Here is a 19,290-nt window from a genome sequence, read left to right as displayed (position 1 = left end):
TGGCGAGTTACGTACCTTATATTATTCGCAACAATTTCGTAGTTTTTAAATAGCTTCTTTGTATTTTTATGACTTTTGAATGCATTAGAAACCGTAGTAAAAACCAGTTATTCCCCTGTGCGCAATAGAGGTGAGACACGCTAAACTTATGATACCCGTAAAAGTTTTTAAAACGGAAAATAACGAGTTCATTTAGTAAAAACGTTTTGAGAAAAATGTAAGCGTTTACATTTTCCTAACGCCGTTGGCTGTTTATATTTGTACTAAAATTGTCTTTGCATCATATTGTTTTATTTACAACGAACATTAAATATCAATTATGTTACTTTAGTAGTTTTCCAGATGGTTTGGAGCATTAGCCATAGATAATATTTGAATTATTCCCTATAACTAAATTCCAGTGCAGTTTCTTTTTCAAGTGCGACTATTTGTACTCCTTGTGGCGGTCGTAACGTCAGGGGCCATAAACAATAATATTATAACTCACTATAACTGCAAAATTACACCGATATATTATACGCATTATGATAGGGTTTCCGAAATATCACAATGCAACGTTTGTATTATTTAGACAGGTTCGCACGACAGAGGAGACGGTGAAAATATAATATATATTACACGTATTTCGCGGATTTAAACGGAAACGCTCTTGGAATGGCAAAATAAAATATAATAATGTATAGGCGTGCCCCTTTTGCGGTACGAGCGTTCGACGTCAACTGATTTTCGAATCCGTATAGCGAAAAAAATGATAAAAAAGCCGGTGAATTTGTGCGGGACCTATCGAAAAGAGTTGAAACGATCACATTGGAAGTAGGTACTTACAGTACTGTCTCTACATTCCGTAATATTTTCACCGAGTTTCGGTCGTCTCGGCGCCACCAAATCTGATGGTGTGTTATTAATAATTTACAAGGAATTGAACTACACGTGCACACGCAGCGGTTATGTGCATCCTCAAAACAGCGATGGCTCCCAAAATGGAAAGGGGCTCAGTGATCTGGACAGGTAATATGTTTTGCGGTTCCGAGATTTTTAGGGCGACTGTCTAGCGGCTCATAATATAATTTATATTACATAAGATTCAATCGAAACATCCGCACCGACGGTCGCAAGTTGAATTTTTTTTTATTTTTATATTTGTAATGCGGTCATGTGGAAGAAGAACGGTATAGCTGCATTGACGATAAACCAGTCGAAGACGGATTTATTCAGGTCAAATAAAAATCTAGTCACATACAGAATGGTCCGTTTGCCACAAACCACCCAGTAATTGAGTGGTAATTAATAATCACAAAATATATACGATATTGACAAAGAATGTTTGGTCATTTTAGTTGCGTCTATATCTCGATGTACTAAATTATTAATTTTTTATCATCATAACTTATAGGGATATCAACTTATTATTTGTAAAATAGATGAAGAGTGAATGTGTCAAACGTTCTATGTGCCAAAAACATATTTGTTCAGAAAACACAAAAAACGATGGTAACATGGGCATGTCTCACATAATGAACACCATCTATGAATGCAATTTTGTGCAAGTAAAAAATTTAATTGACATTTGAAACACATACAAGATTGTGGCCTTTGATACATAGAACATAAATCAGAAATAAAACAATTTTTCACTTTTTTGGCATATAGAATGTTTGACACATTCACTCTTCAGATAATCATCTGATTAAGAAAATCGGGTCGATTTTTCACTTTTGGATTTTATTCATATCTCTATACTTGGACAGCAGAACGAGTGCAACAGAGAAATTTCTAATGATATAAATACCCTGCCGTCTCCCACAGTCAATATTTTAAAAGGATCATTATTTCTCAAGTACTTACCTAAAATCTATTATTTTTTAAAATTATTATTTCTTTGATTAGATGGCTTTTTATTTTATAAACTAGTCTGATAAGCTATTTAAACTTATTAAAACGACACCTATATAAGGATGATGCCAAAAAATAATTAATAGCTGATAAATTGTGAAATATTTTTATCTAAGAAAACCAAAATTTTTTTAGATGTTATATATATTTTGTGATTATTTGAGTGCTATATGATAGAGGAATCACTCTGTATACATTATATGCATTTTGTTTTCCTCTTTCTCTCAGTTATTTACTATTTTCCCCTTTGGTAATATACATTCAGCACTATCGCTAGTCAAAATGGAGTCATAGATCCAGTCGAGCGTTTAATTTTAGAATTCCTACGCTTTACCTATACTTTATCAAAATGGCAAAGCGTTTGAATTTTAAAACTAAACCTCAGCACGTACGACGAGGCAAAGTATTCTTGTGTAGTTCATAGCATACCACATCTCATTTAATGATTTAAATAAATATTTCTCTGTCAAAACATTGTAATGAATAGCTTACAAATATTACATTTTATACTGATAAAATGTTTCACGACATATTCATAAACCACATAGAAAATTTATTTTCACAGTCTGTCGTTAGAAATGCAATGGTTTATTACATTTTACTGGATAGTGTTTTGCCAATGATAAATGATGAAATATTAATTTAGGTTGAATCATATGGTTTAATGGAATAAACATTTTAAGCAAAGAGAAAATAATTAATTTGCTCTCGATTTCAAAATAATAAAGCTTTCTTATTATTCTATCTTTGCATTTTTAATTCAATATTGTTTAAATGATTTTTTTTTTTGTTAAGAAAGTTGAAAATTATATTAGTGCTTTTTTGTTTCTCTTATTACAATATCTGTAAAGACCTTTTAGCAAATCATGTATTAATATAAGTTTTAATTATAAGCTATTATGGTTAACAATAAAGCTAATTCTATGAAAAAACGAGCTTTGATTTAATCGGGAGGTTTCGACTTTAATTTTAATAAGTAATTTAAGATTTTATTATAAAAAGTTGTATTCATTAAGTCTCGAGACGAATTTTTAATGTCGGTTAAATACCTTTTTTGTTACAATAATCTGTTTAATTATATTTGTACTTAAGTTTAACTGAACATTATTGTTTTGTAACTGATAAGTTTTAATTTTAGATGTAGTTTTAATAATTACTTTTAAAGTATGATAATAACCATACTTTCAAATACATAATACGTATACACATTATATAGTGTTCACTAAATAAGCAAACGGATTTCCACAGTCCTCATTATTTATAATAATTGACCTGTTTCTTTACTTTTTGAACATTTTGTGCAATGAAAATTAAAAATAAGAAAAAATACTGTTAAAGTAGAATTTATAGAAATGTGAATGATGCTAATTTTTTTTTTTAATTAACAACTTATATTAAAGACAAGAAATAATTCAGAGAATTCACTGTTTATTAAAAATGTATAAAAAAAAAAAAAAAAGTTCTCATCAATGAACGATTTAATATTTTTTCATAAGTGCATTTGTTTTAGTAAGTCAAAAAATTAACAAACGTTTTTATTTTTATTACTTATTATTAGATAAAAAAATACATTTTTCTTAATAAATAAACGAAGACCGTGTAAATAAATAAAATATGGAAAATTTTTATTTCATTTTGTATTAGTTCCATTTTTTTTCAATTTATCAATTAGAACGTGTTTTTTATGTCCACCCCTTAAACATTAGAACTTTTTTACTAATCATTTTATTACTTAGATAATTTTCTATTTTATAGACTAGTCAAATATGCATTTTGTTGTTTTAAAAAATAAAGTTGACATCTTTGTAATGTAAGAGGAATGAACGTAAAAAGAACTCCATGACTGATAAATCGAAAAAAAACATGTAGTTGAAATAAATCTGAAATAAAATTCGCAATAGTTTATTGATTAATTAAGTGGCCAATATAAAAAAATGACCGAGTATACATACTTACACATGTATGTAATTCATTAAAGTTGTACCGCATATACTTGATTTTAATATTAAAACCAATGAAATTTATTTAGATGGAAACAATCAGTAGTTCAATGTGGTTTCATATCGCACTTGATGTAGCTGAATTGGATTAAAGTTTATGACTAAGCATTGTGGAATTTTATTAGGCCTAGTCTTGTGAACTGAGGAGGTAAAAATTGTTATTTCTTAACTCATACTTATTCCGTGATAAATACACGAGAAAAAATCGAGAGAGACTATCCGGTTTAAATAATTTATATTCGACTCGAAGAAAAACATTTTCCAGTACGTAACACAAAAGAAGCTGATGAGGTTTTTTTTGCTTATATGATTAAACCTCTGCACGCTTCTACATTTGGAAATAATATCTGTAATACCATAAAATTACACACGTGAGTGTGTTCAGACAAAATGCCATTTGTCTTGTAAACCTCCGTACAATGGTTTCTTGCAACAAGCAACAATCTGAACGTAATATTCTTTCTCTGTGGATTCCCAACTCTAGGGAGTCTGCATTATCGTTGTTGTGATTTTAAAATTGTATACAGATGATACTCTCGAGAAGACCACAATAGTAACAATAACATGGTCATTTTACCGTGCGCCAATAAAGTGTAATAACGCGAATAAAACCAATGACAAGAAAATACACTAAACACCAACAGCTATTGCTCGTATAGAGCAAGTATATTTTCCCAAGATTACTACCGGACTGTTAACTTATCATTACTATCATTATCTTTAGTGTTCATGCCCATGCCGCTACAAAAACCTGTCGACAGACAACAGTATCTCGTATGTAATGCTCACCGGGTATTAATAAGTGTAAAGTTATTGCTATCCGTTGTAAGCATTTATGTGCCCATAAGGCGTTTATTACTAAAACACAGGTTGGCATATGATTGACAGTTATGACTGAATAACGATTAGTTTCGCAACACGTTCAACAATAATGTGATAGATTGTTGTTTACCGTTTAGTCGAACATCTTATGCGTTCGCAACGCATTATCGAAAGATTGATGAGCGCACGAATACTGAAAAATTAATTAATCATCTTATTTTTCAAGTAAGCAAATATGAGTATTTGCGATACTCCGCGCGGTTTTGCTTAATTCCACCCCAAGTGAGATGCACAAACTGTCATTTACGACTAATAGCATTTGGTCGTCATGTTTTCTGTATATAACTCGAAAAAGATAACTTGCAGCGTTTTCAGTAAACATCAACGCTTTACCTAAAAATTATGCAAACCTACAACTTTGTACATAAAAAATTACTGGCTGTTGTGCGTGTACAGTTTAATTGTATTGTTAACATAATACAATTAGTTTCCGGTATTAATTTCCTTTGGTTTTTATATCACAATACCGTTACACGATGCATCATTCTAAATAAACAAAACCCTATTCCGCACTAATTCTTAAACAGAAGGAAACGACATAAATAGCAAAAAATTAGTACTCGGCACCAGCAACAGCCGTAAAAACGTTGTTTAAGCTTAGGTGACAGGTCGGATAAAATTAGTTTATGGGTTAGTCTCGACATTATCTACTCGGAGGGCTAATATATATTCCGTACATGTTACACAATAAGTATGTGCACAAAAACAAATACTCGATGTGCGCCATGGATGCTGAATACATTCACGATTTCGTATAGCTTCTCTAGATACTAATAATTTAAAAACGCGCGTGTAAAACGTTTTGTACGTCTGCATGTATTATTCATGTACATTTTGGTGTGGATACCTGTTCGAAAATATAAATCCTCGCCTTTCGTTTGAATACAAAATACCATTTGTACTCACATACGCGTGTAAAATATTAGTTCACGCGTGTTACTTTAGCAACGTGTCCGGTAGGGCAAGTCACCTCCCGAAGGTGCCGTTTTTTTCATTACGCGAATCTTTCAAAAAAAAAAAAAAAACACTACTCTTCGGAGAGTTCTCAAACTCATCGCGTTCTGTTCGCGGCAACGCACTAGATTTGCCTACACCGAGCGCCGTCTTACAGATGTATTCCTTAAAACGACTAATCGAATTAACCGTTTGTTTCAGAAGCTGACTACACGCTGGACGATTCGTATTGGAACGAGGAGAGCCCTGTCGGTAAGTTAACTCGAATTCGTATTCATTTGCGGTAACTTGGTAACATTATCTCGGTATGCATGTTGGTCACGTTGTTTACACAGGGCGCGCGCGTTTAGGAGTGTGTGTTTTGTGGTCCATTTCGTTATTTCAATAAATTCGCCTTTTTTTATTTATTGCGACGATTATTGTATAAACAAAAAAAAGATAAATTAAAAACACGTCCCGCGTTTATTATTTTATTAAAAATTTTGCGTGTGTATGTGTGTTTTTTTGCGTTTACTCTTGTCGGCCCGTTTACTCAAATCCCTCCCACCATTACCCTTGTATCGGGATAATTTATGGATTTAAATTACTGTTGCCGTCTCCTGTTCGCCATTAATTCATTTCGTTCTATAATCGTGTGCCGCTTGCGAGTAAACACAACGCTCATTTATCTATACTAGTCGTTGTTCGTCTATGTGTTAAAAACGTATTAGTCTCGCCGGAAATTAATTACACACAATTATTATCACATGTGAAGGATAGGAGGTATTTGTAATGTATGTGTATTGTAGGCAATTAGTGGTTTTTACAGTCGGGTCCCTGACCAATGGATTAAAGGAAACCACGAAATTCCCAGCGCCAGCCTTTTTTTCACCATCGCCATTACGTTACATCCATATAAATACTAAATCGACGAGATTTGAAATAATCGACGTTTTGACATTTATCTGGCCAAGCACTTAAAATTTTGTGAGCGTTCGTGCTTTGTATCATCGAAATAAAGAAACACAAAATACGAAAGTCTGTAGTATGAAAGTCTTTAGGTCATTTTATTCGGACATTTATTTTGACAGGAACATAAAAGCCGCTTTCTCTTTTTTGTCTTTATCGTGGAGATGGCGAACAACTTCGGCCAAAACAATATTTGATCGGAAAACAATAGAAAATAACCATTTGCTGTAGCATTGGGACCGGACAAAATGAATATAATAATTTTCCCATCTACCCAGTAGAGGAATTGAAGTATCTGTCATGTCCATACTGTTCGAACCCGACATGGCACCATAATTTTTATGTTAAACCGTCATACGACATGTAATTCATTATTTATTGACAGACAACGACTATTTTTACTGTCCCAGAAGTTTTCTTTTTAGTCGGCATCTTTATCGGACGTCGTTTATGATTATTGGGGTAAAATACGATTGGTTACATTTTATGTAACTGTCGGGTGGAGAGCGTCTTCAGAAAAAACCTGACGGACCAGTTGTCGCAAACACCACCGTGTACATCACATCACGTGACAGCTGTGAATCTCTAGTGTCCTTACTTAACTATCTGCCCGCTCGCCTATCACGACAAAGACGTGATAAGACGGCAATCTAGTGCAGTGCACAACCAACCGTCCTCCAGTCTTGCTGTATCGTATGAAACAGTAAACTTTTTCTGGACGGCACTTTCACATAAATGTATTTCCGCAGTGCATGTGGTTTATTCGTTACAACGAAATGAATTAGATATATACCAACTTGACATGATTTAGGCAATGATTGCCAAACTAATATTTACTTATCTGAAATCGTCACATTGATCCAGTGCGTAATAAATGACTATATTTTATTGTGAACTTTTTACTAAAAAGCGTATTCAGTTATCTTTTTTGGCCAAGTGAACTCGTCAAACGTGACGCTATCGTATAAATATCATCTAAAAATAACAATAATGACGTATCCTCCACTGGAATACCGTTATAATATACGGGTGTATGGGAAACTTTTTGCATTGAATTCGGCGACAACGTGGCGCCTGCTGATAAGGATGATTTCAATTCAACAAAGAACTAACCACATGTGCAACACTTTGCAAAGTTTCCAAGAGATAACGAGAGGTGCAATGCAATACAGCAGAATGTATATACAGTGAAATGGTTGATTCGAAGCGCTCATGCGTTTTCTGCCTAAACTTGCCTTACACAAATGGTTTAAGTACAAAACATAAAACGTTGATTTCTCACTAACATGTTCTGTCTTCGCTATTACCAAAGTTAAGACCAAACTCCGAGAAATAATAATATATTTTTGTAATTAATGTAAAAATGTCAGTATGCGTCTATTTGCTGGCCATGGTTCTGAACTAGTCGTAGGTGACATATTTTTTTTCTGTAGTTTGTATTGTAGTATTATTAATTTTGATTAAATAGCGTATAAATATTGCATATTAAAAAATAAAAAAATAAATGCTTCAATTTTAGATATGTAATCCCTAATTATTATAAAACGCTTCTAAATACATACCACCATAATCAAACAATTGAACAAATATTCCATTGAATTGATTTATTTCTATTTCTTCCAATGAAAAAGTAAACAAATTAAAGTGTAGAATTTTTATAAGTTTTCGTTTTTTATTAAAATTTAAAATTTAAATAACCAAATGAATTATGAGAAAAAATAAGCTTTTATTTATGTCATAAATTTAAGCCACCGAAAATTTTAATTAATTTTTATTACTTAAAAATTGTTAAAATGTCAATCGATTTAAATATACACAGTTCGTAGAAATTGACAATTTTGATATCATATTTGATTAGCTTAAAAATTATAGTTATAAATAATAAGATTAATGAATTAATTATAAATTTAAAATTACTAAATTAGCTTGGGTAAATAAACACACGGGGTAAAAATCCTATTACGCTATTTAACTCTTTATACGAGTAAATTGTTTTGTGAAATAATGTGTCAACATTGTATTAGATCATATAGTGCACATCAATAAAATGATGCATCCATTACTTTAATTTAGAAATTGAGTAAAATAATTAAATATTTATCCGAATGACATCGATGTGATGATTTTTTTCTCCTATCGACACTAATAACATTATTTATACTTTCTTTAAATTAAAAACTATCAATGTTTTACTATTGTTCTTTGTTCAAGTATGTGTAACAGTTTACTTTATTATTGAGAAATCGGCTCGAACTCGGTTGTGTATTAAGCACTTACTGTGAAAAGATCTGTGTGTCACGTTTTAAACCCACTTTATAATTATATTATTCCATTAAGATAAATTGAAGAAATTACATAACAATGTATGTCGAGAATTTTCACGTATTAAAATACACCATATTTAACAAGCTTGTTGTATGACCAAAGGTTCTTCAAACACTTTTACTTTATTAAACTTAGCTACCAATTATTGATTGCAATAGAGTAGGGCAAATAAATATTGTTGGAGAAAAAATACAAATAAATTTAATTGAAGTTTTAACGAATGTTTAATTCATTTTAGACACAACGCACGTCTAAAAATGCAAAAGTCATCTGAATAAATAAAATGAAGTGACTAATTAGAAATTGTTTTAAGCGTAATTTATAAGTATTAATTTTAACGAATGTCTCGAGTTTTTTGCGATTTTTAAAAATAAAAACTGAATTCAATTAATTTTTGTATCGCGTATAAATGAATAGTTTCCCTGGAACCACATTGAAGTAAAACTACTAAGAGACCAATCTTTCTTTGTTAACTTTGAAAGATAAATTTTGTCAGCACTAAATTATTACATCATATATAAAAATTCAGAATTTCATTTCAATAAGATTTTAAAAATATTTTCTATTCTGATGTTGCAATTCGTTGGAAAACTAATGGGATTACTTCTGCATGAATGTACTATATTTATTGAATAGATTTGGATATTGTATGTAATATACATGTAAAATATGAATGTATATTGTGACGTAGGGGTATTTATGTACTCGAGGTCGTGTACTACAAGGAAGATGAATGGTTGGAAGGAATCAAAGAGAGGGGAACGGTCAGAGGGCTCTCGACCCGGTAGCATAACGAAATTTCGCCCTCTCGCCAATTGAGACAACAACTTTGTGGCCCAACCGCGTACACTCGTGACATTTTCAACAATACATAAAGCCGAGTGAAGTGTCTCCCGACTACTAACATAATGGCGGCAGTTTTGCAGAGAGGTGGTGGGTGAAAACCATAAACGCATAAAGAAAAACGGCATGAGGCTTCGGACTTTGGTGGTTGTAATAAGACAATGGTCGCGCTCCACGAAATTTTGTGACCGCACTCTGTCTATTATTGTTGCCGAACGAACCATAAGAAGAGAACCACTACAACCTTTTCAAAGTAAAACAGTGCCCGTGTGTAAAATTTACATGACTGAGAATTTGGCTGAGTGACTCTGAGAAGCTACTCGTGTTACGTGCAAATATTTCATCTTTATCTATCGATACCTTAAACATAAATGAGTACAAAGTAAAGTAAAAATAAAAGAACTCTTGAAAACAATTTAATCTACTTGAAATAAGGAAATATTTCAAATATTGACGTACAAGAATTTACTATAGATATTTAACATAATTTGTTTAATAATACAAGTTATTCAAAGAAAGTAGCTGTCAGTATGTTCAACAAAATAAGAAATAGTTTTTATCGATTAAATATTGTGATACGTAGTATTAAGTATAGTAATTCTATTAAAATAAATATTGTTTTTATTAAATTTGTTATATATGACATTTAAAAGAAATTTTTCAAGCATAATTTTATAATTGAAAAAAAAAATGTATTTTTTTCATTCTTACTAAAACAAATCCTTCTTATTTAATGATACGGAAGAATTAAAAATGTTTAAAAATATATATACTTTTTTTTTATAGAAAAACCAAAGTTTGGATATTATTATAATAGATTGGATAATATTTTTGTAATAGATGAAATTGTTTTAAAAAGGTTATTTTGGAATTTTCTGTGTGTTTTACTTTTTATTAAAGTTTATTTGGCCAAAAACAATTGACTACTACTTAAGATTCTTAAAATAAATTCGAAAACGTCGTCGGAGATAATAAAAATAGTTTTATACTTCACGACTACTAACAAATAAGTAACAAGAGTTTCGTGATCAGTAATTACAAAATGGCGTTTTGTTTAAAGTTTCTTCTGGAAAAAAAAAACATGAATTATCGAGTTCTTCGTATTCTCACAGTAGAATTTATAATCGTAAATACTCATTATTTGATCGGAATAACTGAGTAATAAATATTCTACGAATGACACCGATACAATGGTTTGCATAAAATAAAAAAAACAAGTATTTAATAACTCTTAAGTAGAAATAAATGCGACTGTAAACAAATGAAACAAAGTAATCCTCGTACTCACTTGTAATGGCTTAATATTTCAATCGCATAAACACAAATGTAGTGCACATAATAAAACGACTGAAGTGCGATTGATCAATCTTCTGGGAAAACTGTGATTTGTGCTTATGTAGTGTGTTGACTTATTTTGCTTTTAAATAAATTCCATTACTCGTGTTTGTTCGTACACAGCCATATAACGTTTTATCACGTCCCTTTTGAGAATATATACCAACACATCAACAATAATAGCCGATGATATTTTTCACGAATCAATTTGTGTTATTTGTTCTTTGTCAGATCATCTAATTCTTCTCTGTCGACCAAATAATACTCCAAAAGTAATCAATAATGGATTTTGAAGGAATCGAATACGATTAATTTTAGTACGACGACCCTTAACACGTAAAAGCAATGTATATGTAATGGAATAAATTATTGATATCGAATGAGTTTCTTATTGGTAATTATTAATGTATATCGAAGAAAATCTTTATACTTGGGAAATGTGAAAAATTAAACGATTGCCGCCGACGCGTTAAAAACTACGATAAAATATTTAAATTTGTTTGTTGTGTTCTTCTTTGGCAAAAAGAAAAAAAAAAGAAAACTCCAATAATAGAAACGCTTCGGCGTTCGGACGGTGACAGAGTATATTAAAAGACTCTCATTCCTTTTTATGGTCTTTTTTTTATGTAAATTGGCAGACAAAACTATGGGAAAAGTTCAGAAGAAATCGGAGAGGATCTCAAAAACAGCTGCTAACGTTATAAATGCTTGAACAAAAATTATGTATTGGCATAGACTATTTGGGTACCAGTGGTCGTAAAATACCGGAATTGGCAACCTGAACCGTGTATTTACTTATTTATATTATTATCTGTAAAATAGATCAATCGTATCTTGCGAGTTCGCAGTATCGTTCACCATTGAATAATAATTACTCTTTTTTTTTTAAATACTGCGTCCTAATAACTAAAAAGCCAAAAAGTCTGACCGCAACGGAATAGCCGATAGTAATAATTTGTACGTGCACGCGTAAAATGTACTCACGAGTTATACCTCGGGGAATAGCCTTACAGAGATTTGACAAAAAAAAAAATCGTAATAAAAAAGCCCCAAGAGGCCGATTGATGTTGCGTTCTAGTTGATGTGTTCGCAGTGTACACCTCGAACGATCGTTCCGCACAGCAATAATTACACCGTAGAGTGTTATCTGTTGAAGACCTCAGTGATTAATATTGTTTTGCTCTAACACATACACGCAATGTAAACAATATAATTCGAATTATGATAAATAAAAGAGAATGATGTACGGGAAAAAACGTACTATTTACCATAGGAGGCGGCGATATAAAAATTAAAAATAATGAATATTCCGTCAACTACCCATTGAATTGATAAAAAAAACAAGTATGTAACTCAAACAGCGGCTGTACGGAAGGAAAAAAAAATATCCGATGGTATTTGGCACGGTGCGAGTTATTATCATGTGAAATTCAATTTGCATCCGTACATGATAATTTAATACATTGCAGTACACTCACGTAGGTGGAACGCAGTGTTCCGTTATTTTTTGCCTAAGTATATAATAAATAACGTAGTGGTGCCCTAGTGATCCCACCGAATGGCTGCGCGCCGCAGTGTAAACTGATTGGTCACGTCGGTTTTTTGATAAATTTCTCAAGAGACCGTTGCAACATCTGAATGAATACCGTTGTGTGGAGAGAGAGCGCTTTGATTAGACCCTCGAAACAAGAAACGCTCCCGTACAGCATCAAATCTTGTGTGTGTTACTCGCAACAACGTCTGACGATTTCGTCGGCGAAACCGTTTGTTGCCATAATAACGTATTGCACAGAAGACGTCTAGGTGTAATCGATGAGACAAAAGGACTGACTGGCAGGTTATAAAATAACAGGTCGATGACCCGATCAATACGCTTGATACTTCATCAGTCATGAGGCTTTCAATTTAAACGCATCAGGTGCGTGTTAGTCAAAAAGCTCAAACGGCACTTTTGTATATAATTGGGAAAAAGTGACTCGAGTTACCGCAGTTAGGGTCGTCAACAGTTGCCAAAAGTTTGCAGATCGCCCCGAGGGCAGTAATCACGATGTTAAAGTTTAAACCGTATTGGGGTCACAAAGTCTTTACGAGAAGCCCCTAAAACGCTGCTCTTTAGTCAGAACAAACGGTAACGAACTGAGTCGAGTTGCTGTACATTGTTCTCGTTGCGACACAATACGCGGTTACAACAATACGCTGTGTTCGATAAAATAATTGAAAATCACCACCACACCGCTGACATCTATTATTAGCATGACAAAAAAATACATGGGTATGTATATCGCGAATGTTCCAATATAATTTCCAATTACCATGTTCGGAGTGCGCCTGCAATAGTTGTTAACTTCAAAAGTCACGTCGGCCTCAGCGATCGATATTAAAATTCAGATACGCAAATGAGATTACTCTTCGTCGGCTGAAATTTTTTTATCCATACAAATCAATCTTAAAATAAATACACGACAGTCGTTACAAAAAATACATTTTAAATATGATTAATTACTATCGCGTGTTTCACTAAACATTCAGATAATAGTTACTTATAATATTTTAATAAAATAAATTTTCTTTTCTAAAAACAAAATTATTCGTATATCGTTAATTGCACAAAATCAAATATCTATAAAATACTTTTTTTTTGAAAATGTAGAAAAGCGTGAAAAAAATTATTTAAGTTCGCCGAGAAATATAAAAAGTTAGATGTACGAGATAAAAAAAAAAAAGATTTATCTTAATTTTGTAAACAATTTTGTGTAGAAATGTATGTGTCGTGAAATATTTTTATTGTTTATTTGAGCGGCTCATATTTCAGTGTATGTACTGACGTAAATAAATACAGGGAAACTGATAACATTCTCTTCTAAAATTGATTATGCGCCCTTTGTAAAACTAGTTATTTAAATATTAATAAACATACATTCTTTTGTATTATTATCCGAATAAAAAAAAAAATTATTATGTATAATCTAAAAATATATTTTGATAAAAAAAAATTATACTATATGTTTTTTCTGTACCCTATTCTTGGTTACAACCAGAGGTGTCGTGGAGCGTATACGCGGGTATACGGCGTATACCCACTTCTTTGTTTTTCTGTTATTGCGTATACTTATAAAATCATGAGTGATACGCGGGTATACGGCGTATACCCACTGTTAGTTTTCTTATTAGTGCATATACGTATTTATAAAATAGTTAAAGAGTATAGACTAAAGAATAAAATAAAAAGTAATATGTGGGTATCGAATATAGGTACGTTTGTCATAAAACACAAATTTTGAATAATTCTTATCAGTTTGTTTAATCTCTACAGTCATACCACATATAAACATATATCTGAAGTTATAAACACACAAATATGGCTCGAGACTATTATCATTTTAAAAATAGAATATAAATGTAAAACAAAACACTGTCAAAGTGTATAAATAAATATCAATAAAATAAATAGGATAATGTTTATCATTTCACGAAAATTTTATTGACATTTGACAAAATTTAAAACATCGACCAGAAATTAACGATATAGCACATACTAAGTTGAAACTGAAAGTTATTGGGTTAACCTATAGCTGTTGAAATTGGTAATTTGTATTTTTCCGTAATAAACCGTTTACCAACCAATCTAGTATTTAATATATTACCTATAATGAATTAAGATAGTACTAACATGTACCTATTCACGTTTATTTCATTTATGTTTTAACGATTTGAAAACAATGATTGTAAGATTATTTTATTACTGCATAAAGTTTATTGTTTATTTATAAAAAATATAACAGTATCTAATAATACATTTATCGATTGTATGATTATGAAATTTAATTTATGTAAGAACTTAGAAGTGTCAGTAAAAATATTCGAGTAATAGTTTGGAAGTTGGAAGGAGCAACTGGGAGGGTTAAGAGTTTTAGTTGCATTATGTAATAATTAGAAAATACATATACAGTTAAAACATCACAATATTTGTATTCCGTCCCCCAAAACTATGTTATAGTTAAGGCCTTTGAAAAGTAGTGTGGGGGTGAAATTCCCCACGTTTCCTCATTTAGGTTTTTAACTTATCTATTGATCAAATTACGACTATATCACTGTTGATAATGTGAAATATTGTATGTAGAAAATATAAAGTGCAATGGGGGGTGTGGGGGGCAGAGCCCCCCACGTTATTCTCTATTCATTATATAGGCGTATACCCATAAACATTTTTAGGACTACACCACTGGTTACAATTAATAATAAAGTAAATGGTCGCAATATTTGTATTAAATGTTTTTTATGTACATGAAGTTTATCCATTTTATTAACACTCTGTACGGTAATAACTGATTCAATTTTTCTTTACAATTATAACATAACAATTTTATATTCATATATATTTCACTCATACTAAATAAATAATATACAGACTATAAAATTACACTGCTATTTTGCTACTTTACTGGAAATCGTATACAAAATTAAAACATTTATGTGTGAGCATTTGGTAGAAAAATATTCATCTTTTAAATTAAACTCGAGTAAAATGTTTTTCTGTGTAGTCGTTCGAATCTTTAGATCTCATTCGCAATATTGTAATTACCACAAGTGCTTTTTGCGGTTAAATTGCATACGATAATCTTTGAACTCGCATAAGAGAGTTGTTGAGAATTATTGGACTCTAATATTTTACAGTTTGACGTCAATTGGTACAATGTAACATGTACTTGAGATTTAATTTTGCAAAGGGAAATTAAAATTAAAAAAATATGTAAGTAACATGATTTTTTGTTAACTGCGACCATATACTTCAAAGCTATCGACCTCCCCCCCTAAATAATGTATTATCACAATGATTATTGTTGACTTCCGTTTTTCGCAAATATAATGGATATCGAAAGGCTACATCGAAGCTGTTCTGGTTTATTTTATATCGAAAACTTTTTCAGAAAAAAAAAAAGTAGAGCTACTGTATAACAATAAAATAATATACGCACGGATATGAAATTATTCAGTGAATTTATGCTTCCACTTATTATCCAAAAAATAAATAAACACATAGTTTAAATGAGGTCATAATACAGAAGTTTTGAACAGATCCATTGATTTTCGGGTTAAGGGTTATAAAGGGCGCGCACGCGTTGACTCTCGACAAAAACCTACTGGACCGAGAACGTGAGGGACAGCAATAGTTATGATGATTTTTGTCGCAGATTTCCCCTTGGTTGGCACGTATTACACGGTATTCGTAATGAAGAAGGACGGAGATGCGTTTTCATATGATAATAAGATTACTTCAATAGTAATGCACGCACTAAAAACACAAGTAATTTCTATGAAGTGATTACGCTCAAGTTCAGTAGGTACTGCAGATTATGTAGGAGGAACGCGATGATGACCCGAGAAGAGGAGGTTTTTTCTCTCATTTTTTTGACACATAATAATAACACGTATGATTATCATTTGTGCACACGTTTGGGTACCGCTTCAAGCAATTGGCGCACGTGTGAGTGCGTATTTGTGTTATAACACGGTTGTGATTTATAGTTAAGTCCTATGCTCTGCACCCGACAGCCCAAGTGTGCGTATAAATCTCAAAACGGCGACGGCGTGTGCCTTGTCTTGAAAGCGACAGTCCGGAAAAGAACGCCACACGCTCAACTCGGAAAATGTTTGGAATTCGGAAAGAGTAGTTTCTATGTTAATAACACGAAAAAGGCGTAAAAACAAAACGAAAATGCCGCCGAAATACTAAATTATATACCAACGCGATATGATAATTTGTATGTACGCAAAAAACGAACCCGATGCTCGGGTTACCTAGTACTTTTACCACCGATGAGGTTTACATTATCCAGTAGCACCGCCGGTGTAGCGATTAGTCTGAGATGATAAAAAATTACTGCAGAGAAAAAACCCAGCAGCTGGAATTCACTGTTACATCTTATGTCTAAACCGATTAAGTAACTTTTGCAGCCGTCGCTTAAACAGAAATGTGTTCAGTTGTAATGATTCGTGACAGACATCGTACGACACTATATTTGTGTTATTTAAAGCTATTTTCCAGTATTTTTGTGCTTTAATTATAGTAATAGAGTATGAAAATATAAATTATCATAAATTATTTTTACACGCATACTAACTGTCAATCTTACTAGACGAGAAAATAATAGAAAGCAATTCCACTGCAAACAATAATCCATAATTTATTTGATGACAGCTTATTTGAATATTTCTACATAAAATACAACAAGTTAAGTGGAACCAAAAGAATTAATATAAATGTAAAGGTTCGTAGAAGCAATAAATATTTATACTTCATCTATACTTGAGGTTATTCATGGACAAAAACAAAGCGGTGTTTAAAAAATTAAATATAAACTCCATAACGTTAAGTTTAGCTCTTATTTATACAAATTCGATCAAAGTTATAACTTTTTATTAAAATGTCTCACGTGTGTTAATTGTGAAATTTAAAAACCTTACAATTATAATACTATACTATAGTATAAAGAATGTATATTTGTGTAAACAAATAATGTTCTCAATGATGATAACGTAAAACACAAAAATGTAAATAAAAAATATATACGGGTCTCAATTGTAATCTAGTCTAATGTGTAAGCTTGATGTCAAAACGAATTTCCTTTCTCATAAATATAATGTTAAAGCATCAGTAGTGACTATTAAGTTCAATAGAATCGTTCAATTTGCCACACAATAACTTCACCTTTAATTATTCTCTTATAGTAATTGCCTTAGACTCCGATACTTGTGCGCTCAACGTACAACTTCATCTTTACTATACAATAACAATCGATACATTCAAATCATTGCATGTATATATTTTTTATTAGAAAACAAGGGACATGTTATTTTAAAAATTATTCCACCCGTGCCATGCACAATGCACATTTCTTTCAAAATATGGTTGTTATTGTTGCTGTTATTGGAGCGGCAAACGTTCTTATATAAAAACACCCTAAGGACAATATGAATCCCAACAACCACGAGAACTTCCTGCGTAATAACTTCCCAGAAGCTCGTCGATAGGAAACATTTCTGGATTTATATTCCGATTGATCGAGATACGAATGCAAAATGAGAGCCAACGGTAGTCAAGAGAAAAAATAAAGAAAAAAAAATGTTGGCTTCCATTTTATTCACTAAATTTGCATTCGCCTTTTGGGAAAACTTGAATCGATTTTGTTTTTACTTTTTTGAATTGACGTTTGAGGTCAAAGTGAAAACTTGGGTCCGATTTCAGTTCCAGTACATCCCCACAATCGCCGAACACTTTTCCCACGAGAAACATAAATTTGGAGGAGGATCAGCAACAAAAAATGTTTGCCTTATTATTTAGACTATGCGATTCTAAAAAGATTGAGTGGTCATCTTGCCAGATAACCCGCAATAAATACCGAATTATAAAACCATAAATTATTCCTCAACTGTCTGTATACTACCTATAGTTTTTAAATCCATGTTTACCTTTTATTATCTTCACGTAAGCAGGACAGTTTTGACTTGACATCAAATATTCTATTTACCGTTTCTCATTTCTTTTTTCTTTTTCAGCAACTAAATGACACTATAAAGCTCATGTCAGATGTCACGTTTATCTAATGGATTTATTGTTCGTTTGTTCATTATTTTTTTCTTTGTTAAAATCCCAGATTAGATTTCAAAGAAATTATGATACACTCATCTATTTAAAAAAAGTAGCTGAATTCGTGTTGCTCTACTGTTAATCATTTAGACTATAGCCGTTCACGAAAAATGAACATAGTACTATTTTTGGGCGTGTAATATCAATTGAATTGGCTTTTGTTGGCAAAATGCATACCTGCTGCTGATTATTATTGTCAGTGTTGTACGAACTAGTGTTTTTTCTTAATTAATATATCGATTATTGCCATCCACGAAATGCAGATGACAATAATCAGCACACAATCGTCTTTTGGAATTTGTGGTATTTATTGGATTGGCCAATATGACTCATTGTTCAGCTGTTGCTGATGAGAGATACTAGCCATTTTGTCCAACATATTACTTTTTTGATATGTGTCCTCCTCGAAAAGTAAAGCATCAAGTTCGCCGACAAAGTTGAAATCTTTTATACGTTTGAAAA

At 31.7% G+C, this 19,290-nt stretch overlaps 1 protein-coding gene across 9 annotated transcripts in view; it reads left to right on the top strand.

Annotated features, from left to right (window-relative positions):
* The window catches only part of LOC126906136 (disintegrin and metalloproteinase domain-containing protein 11), a 178,265-nt gene that overhangs the window by 106,819 nt on the left and 52,156 nt on the right, over positions 1–19,290 (top strand). For 7 of the 9 annotated variants that reach the window (XM_050686444.1, XM_050686445.1, XM_050686447.1 and 4 more), the window contains exon 2: positions 5,931–5,981. The exons of 1 other annotated variant lie outside the window; for it this stretch is intronic. In XM_050686444.1, the coding sequence (XP_050542401.1) occupies positions 5,931–5,981 (51 nt within the window). The remainder of the gene's footprint in view (positions 1–5,930; positions 5,982–19,290) is intronic. One more of the 9 variants, XM_050686443.1, reaches the window with a different exon arrangement.

This window comes from Daktulosphaira vitifoliae, unplaced genomic scaffold, assembly GCF_025091365.1.
Source record: "Daktulosphaira vitifoliae isolate Bord-2020 unplaced genomic scaffold, ASM2509136v1 Scaffold_4, whole genome shotgun sequence".
Taxonomy (NCBI): domain Eukaryota; kingdom Metazoa; phylum Arthropoda; class Insecta; order Hemiptera; family Phylloxeridae; genus Daktulosphaira; species Daktulosphaira vitifoliae.
This window is presented reverse-complemented; position numbering and strand designations above follow the sequence as displayed.